Consider the following 20,650-nt stretch of genomic DNA (forward strand, 5'->3'; position numbering starts at 1 on the left):
TAAATCAATATCATGTATGAAGAAAATTTGTTTCTAAATTCAAGATTTGATCACCCCAATATAAATAGTTGGATGAATATACTAATTATATAATCTTAACAAAAAGTTTAAACACATATATGCAAAGAACGTTGCTCATGGCCTTTAACTCCAAAGGACTTCAATTTTATTAAAATATCATAAAAAACGAACCTCATTTTTGTTACAACCAAAATGCTTTTAAGCCTTCAAAACATAACATAAATCCAACCACATAAAAAAGATTCAAGGATCAAAAAGTTACATTGTAAAGGACAATAAATCTAAGAATAATTCACATCGTCGTCCATGTATAATTAAAATTTCATTAAAAGTCGGAATTGTAGTTCGATTAATTGATGTTTGTCTTGCTTTAAATAAAAGTTGGAATGTATTATTCGTGTTCATTTAATACAACTTGACTTCATTATGCAAGTTTGTTTAACTTAAACTTGTCATAAATGAAGCTTGAATGCATTAAATATAAATTTGTATCAATGTTCTTCTTGGCGTAAACCAGAATAAACTCACATTGAAAAGTATTGTGAATAATATGAAGGAATCGAATGTTTGTTGAAGCGATTGATTGCTTTTACATCGAATTTTATATGGATAAAACATTTAGAATATTGAAGAAACTATGTTGAAATTTACAAGGCTAAGCATAGAATTTATGAAAAGAGTAACAATTACTTTTGAAGAACTCTTTCTTTCAGCAATGTGATCTCTTCCAACAAATTAATCTCCATCTTAATGAAAACGCTTTTAAAAGGTCTTCCTGGCTATGTCTCTTTGCAAGAACCGACCGGTGGGAGTCTTGTTAAAAGATTAAGGGAGTTTGTGAGAGAGTAAAAGGTAAGTCTTAGAGAACTTTTCTGTATTTGAGAATAGAGAGAAGAGGAGAGCTTTTGGAGAAAATCTAAAAAATCCATCTTCCATAATAACTCCCATCTCGGATTTAAGGTAGGAAAATTAACTCCCCACTTCCCCTTCATTAAGAGGAAATTAATTAATTAATTTGATTAAATATTTCATATTTAATTAAATAAAAATTTAAATCATATTCAAATGTATATTTCTCTCTTAATCTATAGTTTTAATATGAATCACATTCATATGAATTTATAATCTATAATTTTAATAGGAACTTTATTCATATTAATTTAATATTTGAGTCACATTCAAATTTTAACTATATATAAATATATTATTATATAATTACTTATGAATATGAAAATTTTAAAATTTGAATCATATTCATAAGTAGTTATATAATAATACATCTATATATATTATATTTGGTATTAATCATATTATATATAATTAATATATGTTTTTTTAATCTAATTTGAACAATTCAAATTATTCCTTCAAAATTTTGATCCTTGTTAATCTATTGTGGGCTAGTAAAGAGACCTAATGGACCTACAGATTATAAACATCAGTGATTCGAGATTAATTAATTAAACTATTTAATTAATTAATTAACATTCATTAACTATGAGGTAGACCACTATAGACCCATAGTTGTATTCTTATGCACTATAGAACATATTACGTCCATGGATGTAATAACTATATGTAAGTTGATCTTTCACGAGTTGTTTGTAATTACAGCTGTGTCAAATGTCTGTTTTACCCCTATAATTATATATGTATCTTTAAGTACCATTGATCTTTTAATGAACAATTTATTTATGGTTCAACCATAAACTAAGTTTCTCTCGGGTGCATTGAGACAATGGGGTCCCATTGTTCAAGTCCAAGAGTTAGCACTTAAGTGAAACACTCATCTACTTACCCTATACGGAAAGGAACGAATTCCATCTTATGAAATTACATTCCAAGCTCCCTATTTGGCCAAATCCCAAAAATGGAAGACATATGGTGGCTCGGGCCACTCTCACCCATACAAATCAAAGGACAAGCCCTCACAAGCAGAAATTCATAACTCACTCAGGATTAATTTCAAGTTATTTATGATCATTCTGTGAAATATTAATCTTTTCAACTAACGGATTTACAAAGAGAGATTAATTATTTTGCAGTCCAGTCTTATACAAATTCTTTGAATAGGATACTCCACTCACATGTTTTCACATGAACAGTTTAGATCATATCGTTTGTAACAATTACAAAGTGGATCGTATTTATAGTGTTACCAAGATAATCTACCTAATCTTATTCATATACTATATACCCTTTGAGTTATTACTTGAACATGATTTACGTGTATATCAACCACATACGGTTCAAGATTACATATAATAGTTTTAGATTTTTACTATAATAGATAATTCATTATTATATATTTGATAAAATAATCAAATAGTATATTAAATAACTAATTAACTAGAGATTTTGGGGCACAAATCCCAACCATTCATATCAATTATACTTTTAAAAGTCATGCAAACTTCCATTTTACTTACAAAAATTATAAACCTTACTATTGACTACTTTTTTTTTTTTTATATATCATTCTATTTCTAATTGTCCTTTTTTTTTTGGGGCTCTTATACTTCCAAATCTCTTCTAGATACTAAAGTGCATTGGCATTAAGGATGAGGTCATGAACATATGGTTGGCTATAATTACCTTTCCTAAATTTTCTTATTTTCCAAATAATATAATTAAGAAAAATAAGAATGAGTACAAATCATCAAACCAAAATAACAATAAAGAGTAAGAATAATAATAATAATAATAATAAAATTAAATTTCTTCACATGTTGATATTTTCATTGATACTTTCGTTGTTCACATGTTCAACATCAATATAAAAGAGAATCAAAAGATCAGAAAAAAAAAAAAACTAATAAAACATAACAAAAATATCTATAACCTCTTGGCATGTCAAAGATAAATATATTGATATTTTTATAAAATTGAAACTTTGATATTTTCATCAAAAAGACATTTAAAACCTTACTGATAACGTTACTCTAAAAATATTACTAATAAAAAGTAGCTCTAACGACTTTTACCCATAAAAGAATCTCATTCAACTATAAATAATAGTTAATTGAGAGTATTTGAGTTTGAAATAATAGTTAATTGAGAGTATTTGAGTTTATTAATTATTCAATTAGTTAAATGAGATGAAATTATGGTTGAATTGGAATAAATTATGATGTAAATTATGATAAAGGTAGAATATATATATATATATTAGAAATAAGGTTTCCCTTTTTAGTTGGTCAAAAAGGGGAGTTTTGTGTAAATGTATCTAAAAGAAAATTCGTTGCGTTGGTCGGCTAAGTATTCGGATTTGAGAGGAAAATATTGATTTCCATTTAAGGAAATTTGAGTTCCGATTTGCTGAGGTAATTTCAAATTTCCAAATATATATAATGGAAAAGAAGTTGATGATTGAGAGAAATTGTGAAAAGACAGAGAATGCCATTGGGGAGAATTTGGCCATACATTTCATTTCCATTATTATTAGTTTTTTTTTTTAAAAAAAAATTATTCTTACAATATTTCATTCAAATATATTCTTTTTAGTCATTACGTTAAACTGTAAATTGACCCCCCCCCCCCCCCCCCCCCAATAAAAAAAAAAAAAAAAGGAAGAAAAATTTAAAAAAAAATAATAATAAATACTAAAATGATTGAAAGTACATAGCTGGGGATGAAAATGGAGGCAAAATGTCAATGATGGAGACCAAAGATAGGACTGGACTGGTGCCAAATACATTATTTATAATTGTTTTTTTATGTCCATTTTTATTTTTGTTTTAAATTATCTCTTTATATGGATTTCATCTAAAAAATTAATCGGTTATAACGCCTAGCTTTTTTCAATATGAGATCTTAATATGTTCCTTCAAAATTGTGAGGTCTTTTTATATTGTTCTTTTTCTGACACTCGCATGTTACCTGTAACTTTGGTGATGTCAATGTGATTTGTAGCGCTTGAGGCTTCAAGGTGCCAGTCCAAGCATGACTCGATTATTTTCTAATATTTACCAACTCGATTGGTTGACCTAGAACTCGAGGATCTGACTTTTTCCTTTGAGACTTGTGCTTTCTCATGTCATCACCCAAATTTTCTTAAGCTTGAGCTCGCTCGTGGACTTTTAGGTCTTGGATCAATTGTCAACATATTTTATTAAGATTGTAAGATTCCTTGATTTCTGTGTGAAATCCTCAATAAAAATAAGCAGTCATATTAATAATAGATCATAAAGAAATTTACTCAATTAAAATCAAAATTATTTTAAATATATCAATATATTCTTTTTAGTTCAATAATATGTGGAGTTAACTTTTTAGTCAATGACACATATCTTATGTCAGTTCAACTATATTAAATTTGGATGAAACTTTAACACCTCATGTGTATTTGGCTCAAGGATTCAACAATATGAGTTGTGAAGTAGAGTTGTGAACTTCACTCATTGTTTGATTCAAAGAGTTTATGGGTCCCACTACTAAAAAAACATTAATTTTATAACTTATTAACTCCTTAAATCGTTAGTCTCACGAATTCATAACTTCCTAGATTTTATAATTCCTTTGAACTTATTATTTCATTCTTGTCGTGAACATTACATCAGGTGCTATTTGATAGTTTTGTTATTTTCAAATTTCAAAATATATCTCTAACTTTTCTCTTTTTGTATTATATATTTCAATTTTCAACAAGGAATAAGACATTCTTCTTCTCGATGTTTTCTAAAATTATAAATTCACAATTAATGTTTATACATTTTAGTTTTCAATAAGGAACTAAAAATAAAAATAATCATAAAAATAAACGATTTCTGTTTCTTGAAGAAAGGTTAAGAACAAAGAAACGAGTAATAATGATAATTAAAAAGAAAATGTTGATATTAAACAAGGCGTAGGGTGTGGTGATCATATCTTAATCTCAAAGCTTCCTCTTTCTTTCCATTCATATCCGAATTTCATTCCACACACTCTCTATTAGTATTAATCAATTAATTAAATTGATTAATCCTCATAAGCAAATAAACAATCAAAGACACCACGAGGGAAGTCTCAACAACATGAAAACTAAGCTCAATCGAGACTCCAATTCAACCTAATCATGTCATGAGGGCAATTATTATGTCACACGTTCCAAGGGCGAAATAGAGTTAAACGACTATAAGAATCATTCAATGCTTACTTCGAAGTTAAGGTGTCTATCAATGGGACGGTAGATATGGACAATTTTTCATGCTACCTTCACTTATTGTGTGTCACGTCAACTCGTTTTTGACATTAATGTGAGGTCCATAAATATTTATGAAGATAAATTTATAATGTGAATAAATAGAGTATAGTACTAGAAAAATTTCCATATTCAAGTTTTGTTCGATAATATGATATTAAATTTACCTTCACTTATTAGCTAAGTTTTTTGGTTGATTTAACAAGTTCTCCTTTCTTATATTGATTATTGATCATCTTTCTAAATAAATATGTACAATTGTCTTGTACTAGTTATTTTCTTCTTGAGATATTCTTTCTTATTTCTGTGGAGGCTCATTTAGAGTTGGGGAAATTTTCATACATAATTGAGATAGTCATACATCGTAATCTTGTCATCGAATCTTTTTTTTTAAAAATAATAATAAGATTAAATTACAAGTTTAGTATGTATGTGACTAATAAGTCCTTAAACTTTAAAAAATATTTGAACTTTTAACTTTGTAATAGGTCTCTAAACTTTAAAAGCGGAACTAGAAACTCATATTTTTGTTAAATAGATCAATGGCATATTCGACACTTTATAAGAAGTGACAAATACATTACATAAAATACAATTTTGTGTCTAATAAGATGCTAAATTTTAAATTTTATGTCGAATAGATTTGTAAATTTTTTAAAATGTCAAAGACGTCGATGATTTATTAGACATAAAATTATAAGTTCAAGGATTTATTACATATAAATTTGAAAATTTTAGACACTATAAAACGAGGTGGACCTATGGGCATAAAATTAAAATTTCATTAACTTAGTAGATGCTTTTTGGGTCGTTAATAGTCATTATAGTCTACGAAATATAATTGTCGGTAGGTTATAATAGTTTATGTTTGAAGTGTAGATTATTTTAATCTAGGTTATAATAGTTTATGTTTGGAGTGGATATTATTTTAATATAGGTTATAATAGTTTATGTTTGGAGTGTAAACCGTTATAATATAAGTAGAAAATAGTAAACACTATAATAAAAAGAAAATGAGATTGAGTGAGAAATAGTAAATATTTTAACAAATAGTAAGCATGGTAATAAAGAGAAATTAAAATAGTAATACTATAGTTAATTGTAGATTATAATAGTTAAAAATATCAACGGTTATAATTTGAAACTCAAACATGGAGTAAGTTATTAATAGCCTATTCCACCCAAACATTTAAGGAGCGTCTCGGATAAGGAGTTAGTTATTATGTCCTAGGTTATTGTAGTTGAGTTATAATAGTTTGTGTTTGGGTATAAATTATTTTAATTTAGATTATAATAGTATGTGTTTGAGGTATAAACTATTTTAGTTTGAGAAGGAAATAGTAAACACTAAAACAAAAAATAAAAAAATGAAAGTAAAATAATAAAAACTATAGCAAATAGTAAATATTTTAACAAATAAAAATTTTGAAATGGTGTTTGACTATAGGTAATTAGAGAATACAAAATAATATTTACGATAACAAAAAGTGATTATTATAATCTTAAAATAGTTCTTGTCCCAAACATGTTCTTGCTTAAATTGTGTCCATGGTCAAATAGGATATTTCCTAAACTTTATTTCATGGTCAATTTTTGTGAAAAGAATCCAGTTATTGCTTGTTTAGATTTTTTACAATTTTACCACTAGTCGAACTTTCTTAATCTATATTTGTGATCATATTTCACTTTTCCTATATTGGGATCCTTAATTTAGAGTAATTTTTTTCTTTTGTATTAATTACATATCATTATTTTCGTTATTATTATTATTATTATTATTTGCAAATGAATTTTATATTTTATCGCAAATGATCTTAATTAATTTAGTATATTTACTTTTATTTTGACAATACAACACAAAAACAATTTTGTTTGCTCTTGTAGTCATATATTTAGACATAACGGCTATTCTGTGATACATATTGTCTGATAGATTTATGTATTATGTTTATACATATATTATGCTATAGAATCCAAATTTAATATAATGTCGATATAAGTGCAATATAAGTTTTCATGTATTTACTACTAATCATCCTTCATATCATTTCTATTCCTCTTCTCATTCACATGTTCTTCACCCAATAAATTAAAAAAAAAAAAAAAAAACTATTCCACTAATTTTGGAATAGACTACAAATTTTCTTTTCACTAACATTTTAAATTAAACTAGAAAAAAATAAAATGTAATATTGCAACATTTCTCCACATACAATAGGAACAAAATTGAAAATACCAAAAATATTCTTATAAAAGAGGATTCACAAAGAAGATGCTTTCCGACACGTCGTTCCACTTCCACCGATACATTTTCAGCCACCCTTCTTCGCCACGTGCACTTGATTCGTTGGGCCTACCTTAGGCCCAAATGAGTATTTCGCCTCACCAGTAAGCCCAGAATTATAAGGCAAATCACAACTATAAAATTAATTCGAGAAAATTAACAAATTGGAGATCATTATCGTTACTCACTCACCCAAAAAAAAAAAAAAAGAAAGAAAGAAATTTGGGAGAAATTAATTTACTCTTTTTTAGGAAACAAATTAAGTTCCCATAATATAAAATATTATGTAATTCTCATAGGTTCCAGATCCATGATAATTACAAATCGTCATATACCCTCTAAATTTCTTCTTGTTTGGGTTAGGATCAGGTTGGATGAATTTCCAATTACTCGGTTTTTCTTAGAAAAAGTAAAATGTTAATATGTAAAAGTTTTATTTAATTATTTTCATATATTAAAAAAATTAGCTAACTCAATTTTAATTTATACAAAAAAAAAATTAAAATTAATATATGTATATATAATTGTAAGTAAAAACAATATACAATTTAAAATTAATAATAAGATTCAAATTGATTCGAGTTGATTTATATTATTTTAGGTGAACTCATCAATCAATCAAACCAATAAATTTTCATTTATTTGAACGCAATTCAACCCAAATGAGTTGGTTACTGGACCTTTTGAACACCTAGATGCAGTGTTAACATTAAGCATCAACCAATGCTTAATTTGAATGAATGCAGATGCATAAATATCTATACACATACATATAAATATATATATACACACGTGCCCATACCTTACCATGTCTTGAATTAGAATGATGCCAACATAATCACATTCCAAGTTGCCTCATTCTGCTCTGTTCATCATCAGCCTTCTGTACGATCGAACTTGGAGAATCAAACATCCAAGCCAATTGACAACTCCATATATGAAAAATGATGAATCAGATGCCGTCAGTGAGGTTTATACTTTATTTTACAGTCAACTCCTAGAATCGAAAGAATCGATTCAAAGAAAGGTTGGAGAATATGAGTTCGGTGGTTGCGACGACAACAATGGAGGCAAAAAAACAGGGGAGAAAATGAGGCGTAGAGGCAAAAAGGGCAAAAACAAAGGAGCAAAGACTGATGAGGTTGAAGGCGATGCAGTGCAGCTACCAAAGAAAAGGAAGAGATAAACCTGCATAACGAAAGTTCTTCCACTGCAAATTCTGAGCCCGGAGCACAAAACAACATGATATCATAGCCTAGAAAATTAGCAGAACAATAGGACCGAAGAACAGTTTCAAACTTAGCCGCCAAATAACAAGCATCTTATCATCACCCCTCTGAATATTTTAAGCACTGGACTCGCTGAGAAGTTTGGTTAGTCCTAAATATTCAACCCATGCTTTAAAAGGAACTGAATGATCCTTAGCAGCCTCCAAGAGGAGCCTCCAATTAACTCCATCATTTCCAAGTGGACACAAAGGGGGCCTCTATTTATTATTATTAGTCAGGAAGGTTATAACTAAGAAGTCGAGGATTAAAATTACTTGAGGAGAAACATATTACAACAAAAGAAAATAGTAATGATAAAAATATATATAACGACTTTAAAAAGATTAGAAAAGATAATATTAACAAAGGTGAAGTATAAAACATAAGGCTAGTGCCAATCAGTAGGTCCTTACTACATAAAACAACTAAGAGGGGGGAGGAAAGAAGAAAAGGTAGAGAAAAAAGAAAAAGAAAAAAAAAAACAAGGGAAAAGAAGAATGAAAAACAGTAAAAGGAAATGAAAAGGGTTTGTCGGAAAATGGTATCAAAGCCAAATAAGCCCAAATGAAGCTCTTAACAGAAACTCTCCCAAAAGTACAGAATCATTCATCCACAAGTTCAGCAGCACCTCAAACGCAAATATGGATTCCCAAGCATCTAAAAGAAATAAGACAACGCAAACTAATAATCTGGCCTGTAAAATGAATACTCCCATCAAAACAATGAAGTTGAAGATCCAAATAAGAAAAATGAAACAAGAAACAAGAAATCAAAGAAAGAAAAAAGGAAAAAATAAAATAAAATAAGAAAAGGAAAAGACCAAAAACCAAAAACAGATCCACAGTATTCTTGTTGACTGAAATACAACAAAATCAACAGTTCCCCAAACAGCTCCAATCAGAAGAAGCATAGCAAAAGAACGACCATCAAAAGGAAACATAAGAATAAGTCCAGTGAAGTGTACTATTAAAAAAATAATCCAAAAGAAATAATTGAAAATAATGGGGAAGTGAATAAGTCGCGGAATAAAAAGACTGAACCAAATTGGCTAATTAAAAGACAAGCACCATATGATGGGACAGATTTAAGTATTTGTGACCATAAGGAAAATTAACAATTAATAAATAAAATAAAAATAAAAATAAAAATTTGATGAAGTGTTTTCTGGTCATTAGTAGAAGTCGAAGACTCAAAAGGAACACAAAATTTCAACCTGACATCACTTTTCAAATCATGAGAAGACAAGGAAAATTCTGTTGGAAAATAAATAAAAACATGTTATAAATCAAATTAGGCCAGAAGAAATCTAAGAACATGAGTGAAACAAGGAAGAAGTTTCTTTCGGGTTCGAGTGGAGGTGCAGTTAGGGTAGAGCTGTCTTTCAAGCTTAAGTATATCTATTGTGCGATGGATATTTTAGGCCTCTATTTGATAACTATTTTGTTTTTAGTTTTTGAGAATTAAACTTGTAAACCCTACTTCCACCAATTGATTTCTTTGTTCTATAATCTATCTTGTGTGTTTGAAAACCAAACCAAAATTTGAAAATAAATATTAAAAAAAAAAAATTCTAAAAACTTATTTTGTCTTTGAAATTTGCCTAGGAATACATATATATAGTTAGGAAAGATGAGAACGAAATTTGCCTGGGAATACATATATATAGTTAGGAAAGATGAGAACTATGGTAAAAAGTTGTAAGAAAACAAGCACAATTTCCAAAAACCAAATGGTTATCAAAGGGGCACTTTAGTGAATTAGATGGCAATATTTGGTAACCAATAAATTGAAATTTAAGTTGATTTTAAATAATTTTTTAACAAACATTTTAAAGTTGATTATCAAAAAAGTCATTTTAAAAGGATTAATAAGGAATCAGTTTATGGTAGTTCAGCATTTGGATGTGTGCACGTATAAAGGTAAAATAAAAATAAAAAAAATGAAGGAAAGGACAAACAAGGTCATATCAACTGAAAAGGGGCATTCAAAAGATTCAAAACAACACTTCGAAAAAAGAGCTCCAATAGTTTATTTTCTTAAAAAGAGAAAGGGAGGAAAATGACTGAAAAACTTATTAGAAGAAATATTAGAGAGAGGCCTTAATGTGAGTCCCCCCTTTGAACATCCTCCCAAAACCTCTTCCTATCTTGAATTTTCTTTTGTTCATATCCCCCAATAATCATCTCCTCCTATAAAATATCCTAATTCGAACATCAATGCCCAAGTAATGATAGGGTGCCAAATACCAATTCTTTTGTAATTACCTACTCCCCATGATTCTTCAAGATTTGGAGGCTCTTATGTGATTTGTTGCTCTTTTGGAAGAGGGTTCTCTCTTCCTCTGCTCTATAGGTTGTTTTGAGGTTTTGTTTTTCCTAATACATCCACAGGTTTCTTATCACCCAAAGAAAAAGAAAAAAAATCCATAAATAGAGCCCTACTTGATCCTGTCACAGAACACCCGACAGACCCTGCTTAAGGACCCATGGATCAAAACTGAGAGAGTGGATGAAAACAAATAAACACGCCATGAAGCAAGAGAAGCAACTGTCAATCACCAATTTTCGAGATCAATGGACACAGTGTGGATACTTTACAGTGAAATGTCCAGATTCACGACAGCTATAGCAGTCTCAAGTTCAACCATTTGCATCGCTGCCATACCTACCCTCCACCACCTTGAGATCCAGTGTAGTTGTCCGTGACAATGCCTTGTGCCCCCACACTTAAGCAATCACACCTTCTTACTCATTCTTGATCCCTCACTACCCAACAATGGCAAAACCAGAAGACCAATTTTTCGCCCCACTCTCTCAGCTTGATGTAGGTTGTTACGGGATTACATTATTATTATCTTTTATTTTATTTCAATTAGATGTTCAGTTTTGCCTATGTAATCTATTTATTATTATCTTTTACTTTGGTGGAAAGGAAACTAATATAACTAGTGCCTATTTCCCTTGGACAAAGGACTCCCTTGTGTGCACGATGGACAATACACATTATTTGACAATCAACAAAATAAAGGCAAGCCGATGCCATTTCTTAATATTCCAGCAACTGTTGATCGTATCTTGTTAATAATATGAGAGGTGCTCAGTGTACATAAAAAAGGGCAAAAAAATTTCATACTACATCAAACATCTCCCTCATATATCTAATAGATGTACCACTACCAGATTTACATTTGGATCAATCCTAAACCACCGCACTGCCTTTAGTAATAGGAAGTCCAATGATTGTTAAAGGTCTTATAAGAGCAGTATTTAACCATCACAAATCCTGGCTCCCATGTTTGTTAAAGACGACTTTGGGCCACTAAGAATTGTACTCTCTCGGCTATCTCCACCCCCATTCTGCAAGCAAAGTATCTCTCTCAAGATGGAACTTAGATGGATGAATTGGCACAGATCTCAAGAACAAAATAATTTACTACAAGACCTTATTTCTCCAAAACAATGTAGAGAGCTTTAAAGATTTAGAAAGCCTTACTCTGATTAAAATAGTAACAATAGAGAATCCTAATCCAAATTATTTGAACTATCATTAATAAGAAAATCCAAAGACTTGTTAATCTTAACTGCTTTGGTGTTCAAATGACTTTTGGGGGCTCAGTGTTACTTTATTATTTTTTTTAATATATAAACAACAACTTTCATGGAGAAAAATAAAAGAATACAAGGGTGTTAAAAAAAAAAAAGCCTACCAAAACACCCCTACTAAAGGAAGGAGTTCCAACTAAGTAAAATGTTACTGAGAGAATAGTTACAAAAAAGCTTCGAAATCGAAGCCCTAAGGGACGCACGAAACCTCACTAAGGACCAAACCTCGCAAGAGTCCTTGTCCCTGCCTCTGAACACTTTATTGTTCCTCTCTCCCCAAAATATCTCATATTACCACACACACCCCCACAAACCACAAAAAAAAACAGGCCTTTCTTGAAAAGATAGATGGAAGAGGAACTACCCGATTTTCGCTCGAATGCTCCTTTGGCCGACAATTCAAACATCATACTCCTGCAAAAAGCAACTCCATACAACCCGCACATACTGATAGTCCCAAAGGAGATGATCCGGATGTTCATCTGCCACCTTCTGACAGAGAATACAATAGAAAGGCATCACAAGTGAGTTCATCTTGCTAGCAAGCCTACTTGAAGTGTTCACCCGACTAAGCAAAACTTTCCAAGTAAAGAACCTAACTTTCTTTGAAATCTTAATCCTCCAAGCCACGTCAAAAACCCACTCCCTAATGGGGGAGGGATCCAACAAGAATCTGAAAAAGGACTTACAAGAGAATCCGTCACTAGGATTTGGATTCCAAACACGAACATCCCTCTCTAAAATGGGGGTGCAGTTGTTTTTGTATGCCTATCAAAGATGTTAGATTCATCGTGAATCTACTTGAACCTTACTCGAATCGCCCTATCTATCCTCTAAAGATGAAGTTTGATCTCAGATCCAATGGCAGGGACCTCCTTTCTCTCCATCAACACAATCAGCTTTTAGCGAAGATCTACTCTTTCATCACATGAGGACCAACGAGAAAAGCCTAAGAGTACCTAAAACATGATAATATTTTCCTACAACTCCTTTTAATGGTACTATGAGCCCAAATCAAAACCGAAGTACCCAACCAAATAATGTCAATTTGGTTGATTTGAGCAATGCAGATAGGCAGGTACAATTCATAACCAAAAATTAGTTAGGTATAACAAATTGGGTTGATTTGGTCAATTTGATTCCGTTCTTGTAAGCTTGGCAATCCATTTGGATGTTTTTTGGTCAATCATGCAGAAATTTTAGTCCTCCAATAAGTCAATTTGGATATCTTTGTTCTAAAATTGATAGGCCTGTTGGCTCTTAAGCATAAACTTTTACTACAATGGGAGTGGCATCTGCCTGCACCCCGTAAACATTATTTCTCCTAAAACCTCTTGCAACCCACAGCAACAAGCCATCCTCCTACAGTTACTAGATATAATTCATAACCCTCCTTTACCGAACTCTTTTTAAAGAAGTCCCTACAATTTATTTTCAAGTACTTTACTTTGATAACTCTACCAGACATCATAAACATATACAGATAATATGTGGGAAGTATTAAATAAAGGTGCCTAGGCCAGAGGTCATGACTACCTTTTGAGCAGGGCATATTTAACCATTTCTAAAGTAGTTTGATAACCATTTTACCAATAAGAGGATTGTAATAACCAATAAGAGGATTGCAATAATCTACAAATTCTCAGAATTACCACCTAATGGCCACCATAGGTATTTCATATACCAATCACCTAAACTAAATCACAATTATACACTTAGGCTTTTGTTGATGGCAGTCCTAACAGCACCCATCAATAATCTATATATATTAGCTATCACTGTAATCAATGCTATGCATTGAATGAACAGTTGAAACATATAAATGATATGCTTAAAGTGCAGTGAATAAAAAGAATATGAAACATCTCATACCACAAATGTGACGTGTATCCACCGAGAGACCCACCAGCCGCCTGACCTGATTCAGAAACCGTCTTACCAAGCATTGTGCTCGAGTAAATGTGCGGCAACCCCTTCAGTGATGACGAACCAGGCCCATAAGAGCCTAACAATGACGAAGCCCCAGCACTTAATTGGCTTAAGCCATACGACCCCCCACTATAACCACTCAAGCCTATCCCAGCCCCAACTGAACTACCAACCAGACCCACTTGACTCATAGGAACTACTCCCTGGTTCAACATACCACCTCCCAAAGCTGGACTCCCATATCCACCATACACAGGATTAAGGCTCGGATGTTGAGCAAACAATTGAAAATTTGGAGCTGCAGCCATGGCCGCCATAACCGGCGGCTGAGTCTGCCCCAGGATTTGCGCTGCCTGCGTGGAATTATGATTCTTGTTCTTCCCCTCAGACGCCCTCTGGCAGTGCAATTTATTCCCTTCGAACACTTTGTGTGGCTCCTCAAGAGCCCTCCTCGCGCCTTCATTCGTTCTATAAATAAAATTGGCATAACCCCTCGATTTCCCTGTCTCGGGATCGAACCCGATCGGACCCATCTCTATCTCTCCAAACTTCGCAAAGAACGCCCTAAGCCTCTCAGCATCCACATTATGGTGCACATTAGAAACATAAATCTTCCGCGGCCCAACCTCCTGACTTTGCGAGGGCGGCACTGAACCCACAGAAGCCAATTGACAGGAAGTCATCCGGTTATTAATCTTCTTCCTAGGTTCCTTCAACGCCTTATTCGCACCCTGCCGGGATTTAAACAAAATAAACCCGTAGCCCTTAGCCATCCCTGTGTTTTTGTCCATAACCACATTGCAATCTTCAATTTCACCAAAAGATTCAAAAACCGACGTTAGGGTTTCTCGGGTAGCGTCCCAACCAAGGCCATGGACGAAGATCTTGCGGTGAGAGACATCGCGGTCGGCAGCAGCTCGAATTTGGGCTTGGAGATTGGGGTCTTTGAGAGCGGAGGTGCAAATGAGCTCGATTAGTTGGGTCTTGGAGAAGGGTTCGAGGAGTTTGGGAAGATCGTCCAAATCGGAGTCGGAGGCGTCGTCGTGTGGTTGAGGGGGAACCGTATCTTCAAGCTCCTTCTTGGGTTTCTTATCGACCTTGTTTTCAGATTTCTTGACCAGCTTTCTTTTGGTGGTTTTGTTGGTTCCCTCCATTGGAGAACTACTGAGTCGGCTCTTCAGAAGAACAGGGGAAGAAGAAGAAACAAGGTTTCGGCGGACTGCCCCGAGTGTGAACGAAATTGGAATATTAATAATATATATATATATATATATATATATATATATATATTGAGAAAATGAATATAAAATATTTGTTATCAATTATCATGGAGAGAAATTTAGAAGAAAAAATAGCAAAAATCTTAATTTTTTTTATAGAAACGGATAGAAGTCCGTATTAGAAACAGATTGAAAATCCATCACTATAGATGCTAATAAAAGTCTGTCAGTATTTAATAGACGTTCATAGAAGTTTATAAGTGTTTATTAGTAGTTTTTTTTGCTATTTCTGTAAATAATTTAACATTTTTTCTATTTGAAAATTTGCCTTCTTTATAAATAGAAAAAAATATAATTTCCCTTCGTATACATTAATTTATGGTTTGTTTTTCTTTGAAGAATTACTTTATGGTATTTTTTTTTCATTTTTGAGTACACGGTAAATCACAAATTTGGTATGCATGTTATTTATTTATTATTAGTTTTTTTAGAGATAGTTACAAATATAGACCCCAGACCCAAAGTATTAGCAATTACAAATATGTCAAAATTTAGATAGTCTATCAATGATAGACCATATTATTGGTAGAGTCTATCAGTGATAAATCTATAGTTGGTAAGAGTCTATCAACGACATAATTCTATCAACGATAGACTTTGCTATATTTGCAAATTTTCAAAATGATGTTATACACTTGGTTATTATCCAAAAAATGTTACCAATTGCAATTATCCTTTTTTTGAGGAAAAAATTAATAGGTTTTTTTATAGGTTTCTAATTTTGTTTCTATTTACTCAGTTTAAAAAATTCATTTGTATTAAGAGAAATTTCAAGGTCCCATTTGATAACTATATTTTTTTTGTTTTTGAAAATTAAGTCTATAGACTTCTCTTCCAAATTTCTTCTTTTGTTATCTATTTTTCACCGATGGTTTAAAAAATCAAGCTAAAATTTGAGAATTAAAAAAAAAAGTAGTTTCTGTTTTTGGAATTTGGCTAAGAATTCAATCATTGTACTTAGTAAAGATGCAAATCATTGTAAGAAACATAGATGAAATAATCTTAATTTTTTTTTTTTTAAAAAAAACCCAAATGGTTACCCATCAGGACTTAAAAAATACAATTTCAATAAACTTATCCATTTACTCTTTATCTCCATTTACTCTTTATCTCCATTTCCTACGGGTAACTCGTAGGATATTAAATTTTAGATAAGTCACCACCATGAATTGAACTCATGACTCTTATTCCCTTTATCAAGATCATGTTTCTTATTGACTATTAGGCCAATATACGATGGAATTATTTTTTTTTCTTAATTTTATTTTTTTTTGTTTAATGACTTATATTTTTTATATATTTGAAATTAAAATGATTTGAAACTATGTTTCAATATTTAAATTTAAACTTTTGTGAATGGTTAAACATAACTATATTTTTAGATAATTATTTTAGAATATATACTAATGGAATATTAAATATTTGTTCACAAAGGGCCCTTCCATACTTAAATATTTACTAGTCAAAACAAAACCTCTCTAACAATTACTATTGCATGCATGTAACTTTAGCTTCAAATGTTCGAAAAATAAGATTTTCACATGGAATGAGAAATTGAACACAATCTATGCTATACTCCAAGTTTAGGAGGGAAACGTAAATGAACAAAGACCGCATCAAAATGGGAGAGATTTTGAAGATATATAAGTATGGTTAAAAAATACTTAAAAGAATTGAAAGTAACTACCTATACTAACAAAATGCACTTTCCTTTTCAGTAACTCAATCATAAAAACTTCAAAATTAAGAGTGATTAGCTTGAGCAATCCTATATTGGGTGACTTCTTGAAAATTTTCCTGGGAAACATGTAAATAAGGACAAAGCATACAAAGGGTGCTTAGCTTGGAGCAATACTATGTTGGGTAATTTCTTGTAATTTTCTTAAAAAGCATGTGAGTGAGGACAAATAATGCTGAAAGAACCCGTGTTGGTTTGTGGGGATAGTTAAGCATCAAGATTAGGAATGATGATGTAACCAGGTCGTAGGAGATGTAAGGAAATACCAGGGGAATCAGATCCCAAATTTAGATTCCAAATCATAAACTTGACTCTTGATAGTTATGTCTTGTCTTATATGCAAATATTATCTTGTTGGTGCGTAGTAAGAGTTTGAACCCATGCTCACTTTGATGTCAAGATAAGGAAAACTCGCATGGTGCTAGAAAAATAATACTTTGTAGTCATTTTATTGAAGTTTGTCTCTTGAAGAGAAGACTTTATGACATGCAGAAATGTCATTTTGCATTCACTTAATTAAAACCAAAATATTCTTCAAACAAGTTTTTAAATTAGTATATTTTAAAAATACCTTTTATTTTTAAAATATTAATATTAATAAAAAAAGGACTAATATGAATGTATCTTTTCTTGAGTGTATGATCATTGAATAATTTAATGCTTTTGATAATGAACGAAATACTTGAATGTTGAACTAACCAAAAAAAATAAATAAAAAAATAAAAAAACTCAGAATCTTTAATAACTAAAGATTGATATGACTAGTACCCCAATAGAGTAAACCCCTTATGTCCTATTGAGCCTCTTAAACACTTTTTTTTTTTTTTTTTCCCATTAAAGTAGCATGTCTTTTTCAAGTGAACCTGTCCTATGAGATTTTCGTACAAATGACTTGTTTTGAGAGGTACAAATGAAATTTCACCCAATTTTTGAAAATCCAAGTTGTTTTTTTTTAACCTTTAGATTACGTCAACGTTGAGTGAATTTATCAAAACAACCAACAAATAAGTCTGTAGACCTCTCTATTCTAAATCTTCGTTCCTTGCTCTCACTCTCGATCCACTTTTTACCTCATTCCATCTCCTATCTTTTCTTCATATTCTTTAATGAATCAGATCTCTAAATCTTGAAGGACCAATGTTTGGGTGTTGGAGAATCAGATGTCACCGTGAAGTACGAGAGTCTACTATGTCAATATTTAAATTTAAACTTCTATGAATAGTTGAACATTTATAACTATACTTTTAGATATTATTTTAAAGATGTTTGCAAATATAGTAAAATGAGCTAACCTATTTATAAATATAGCAAAATGCAATCAGTAATAGACACCGACAGTCTATCAGCGTCTATCATTGTCTATCACTGATAGATAGTGATATTTTGCTATATTTGAAAATATTTTCAGCAGTTTGTCATTTACAATAATTACTCTTATTTTATTTTATATACTAATGGAATATTAAATATTTGTTTACAAAATATCTTCTCAAACTTAAACTTAAATATTTACTAGTCTTCTCGTAAAGGAGAAACAAAACCTCTCTAACAATTAATATTGCATGCATGGGACTCTAGCTTCAAATGTTCGAACAATGAGATTTTTCACATGGGACGAGAAACTGAACACAACCTATCAAGAAGATTTTAAGTTAATTCAATCATCCCTTACATACTTATATGTGTGGTCTTTATTCTAGTATTTGACTCTTATTTACCTATAAGTTCTAATCTTTAGATACTTGGAATCTTCTTGATGCATAGTAAGCGTTTGAACCCATGCTCATTTTGATTCCAAGACAAGGAAAAACTGACACAGTGCTAGAGAAATAATACTTTGTTATTTTATTGAAGTTTTTCTCTTGAAGAGATGACATTATCACGCATAGCAATATCATTTTGCATTGATTTAATTAAAACTTGGATATTGTTCGAACAAGTTTTTAAATTAGTATATTTTACAAATACCTTTTTATTTTTAAAAATATTAATATTAATTCAAAAAAGGTCTAATTTGGGTGTATCTTTTCTTGAGTACATGATCATCACATAATTAAATACTTGGAATCTCTAATAACTAAAGATTGATATGACTAGCACCACAATATAGTGAGCCTCTCGTGTCTTATTGAACCCCTTAAACACATTTTAAGTATAGCATGCGAGTATAACATCACTAGAAGAATTTCGGGCTTTAATATTGGGTTTAAACTGACATTAAAGATAGTGTTATTAAAGCCCTTTAATGTTGGTTGTCTTTAATGTCAGTTTAATAACACAACCTTCAATGTCGGTTGCAACCGACATTAAAGGTCTTCAGTGAAATTTCCAACCGACATTAAAGGCTTTCAATGTTGGTTGCAACCGACATTAAAGCCTGTGTTATTTTTTTTAAAATTCTTAACTGACATTGAAGTCCTGAATCTGTCCCTTTTTTTTTTAAATTCTGTTGACGAATTCATTTTTTTGGTCAATAAGTTAAAAACGACATTATATGTCTCATGTTGGGTCAGGAAATGTCTGTCATTGTTTTATATTAAAAAGTATAAAAAAATTTGCATGGCAAGCCCATCAATATTTTTCTTCCACTTATGAATTTATCCACAAACAAGAATCAATATTTCTAATCCATTACATATATTCATCAAAATATGAAATAAACACACTAATCACCAACATTTGCATAACAATACCAGAACCAGACTTTCATAGAATACTTACACCAAACCATCATTTCTCTCATTCACAAATATAAATTAGTACTAATTTCATTCACAAAGATCATGATTAGATAAGTTTACATTCATTCTAAGCTAGCATTTATATTCTATTGAGACAAAAAACAAGAATTACATCCTTACACAAATCGGCCAACAAAACTTGCCCATTGGGTTCGAATTACATCAATCTCTCCTTGGGTATATGCATCTTTTGTATTGAACTACAAAGAAGAAAAAAAAAGAAGATAAATTCAACTTAAGTTTACGTCCATTTATTAAATTAAAGCTAGTATTATATAAAAAATAAATAATTTACGTACGAGGCTAGTAATGGGAGTAATAGGATTATGCACTATTTCGTGTATATACTTTTGCACATAGTACCCGCATCCTACAGAATCTAATTGACGAGGGCACTGCATATAAAGAAGTTGAAAACAATTATTCTTATGTTTGAATGAACATAAATTGTTAAGAAATGAATGCAAATTTACCTTTACAGGTTTTCATTTTGGAGAAGACCGATGGTGTTGGAGATTGTGCTTGGTTTGCCATGTTTTCAATCCACTAAATAGTTTAAAAATATTAGTTAAACATAAATACTTCAATTAAGAGCTCAGAAAGTTCAA

The 20,650-nt window shown here is 31.0% G+C and overlaps 1 protein-coding gene across 8 annotated transcripts; it reads right to left on the bottom strand.

The window, feature by feature from the left end:
- Positions 1 to 7,340: 7,340 nt before the first annotated feature.
- Positions 7,341 to 15,533, bottom strand: LOC120084714 (UBP1-associated protein 2B-like). Of its 8 annotated transcripts, none has more exons than XR_016524195.1 (3): positions 14,227 to 15,524; positions 8,292 to 8,367; positions 7,341 to 7,618 (listed from the first exon to the last, which is right to left on the bottom strand). XR_016524195.1 is itself a non-coding variant. In XM_039040541.2 (3 exons), exons 1-2 carry the CDS (start codon positions 15,435 to 15,437, stop codon positions 8,323 to 8,325), a joined length of 1,302 nt encoding a protein of 433 aa, XP_038896469.1. In that variant the 5' UTR covers positions 15,438 to 15,530; the 3' UTR covers positions 7,341 to 7,618; positions 8,292 to 8,322. The 8 variants fall into 8 exon arrangements, 6 of the variants coding, with proteins under 6 accessions (XP_038896469.1, XP_038896458.1, XP_038896463.1 ...); XM_039040541.2 differs by having other exon boundaries at positions 8,292 to 8,413; positions 14,227 to 15,530; XM_039040535.2 differs by having other exon boundaries at positions 7,427 to 7,618; positions 8,287 to 8,413.
- Positions 15,534 to 20,650: the final 5,117 nt, after the last annotated feature.

Source organism: Benincasa hispida, chromosome 1 (genome assembly GCF_027475165.1).
Source record: "Benincasa hispida cultivar pf3 chromosome 1, pf3_genome.v1.1, whole genome shotgun sequence".
Lineage (NCBI taxonomy): Eukaryota > Viridiplantae > Streptophyta > Magnoliopsida > Cucurbitales > Cucurbitaceae > Benincasa > Benincasa hispida.

What these genes read in the sequence shown, in the direction of transcription:
- LOC120084714 (XM_039040530.2), bottom strand. Translation starts at nt 15,437, where the DNA reads ATGGAGGGAACCAACAAAACCACCAAAAGAAAGCTGGTCAAGAAATCT. An exon ending in GGATACACGTCACATTTGTG is followed by an intron (nt 7,619 to 14,226) that starts GTATGAGATGTT and finishes TTAATTTTATAG; the next exon opens with TTGTGATTTGCCTTATAATT.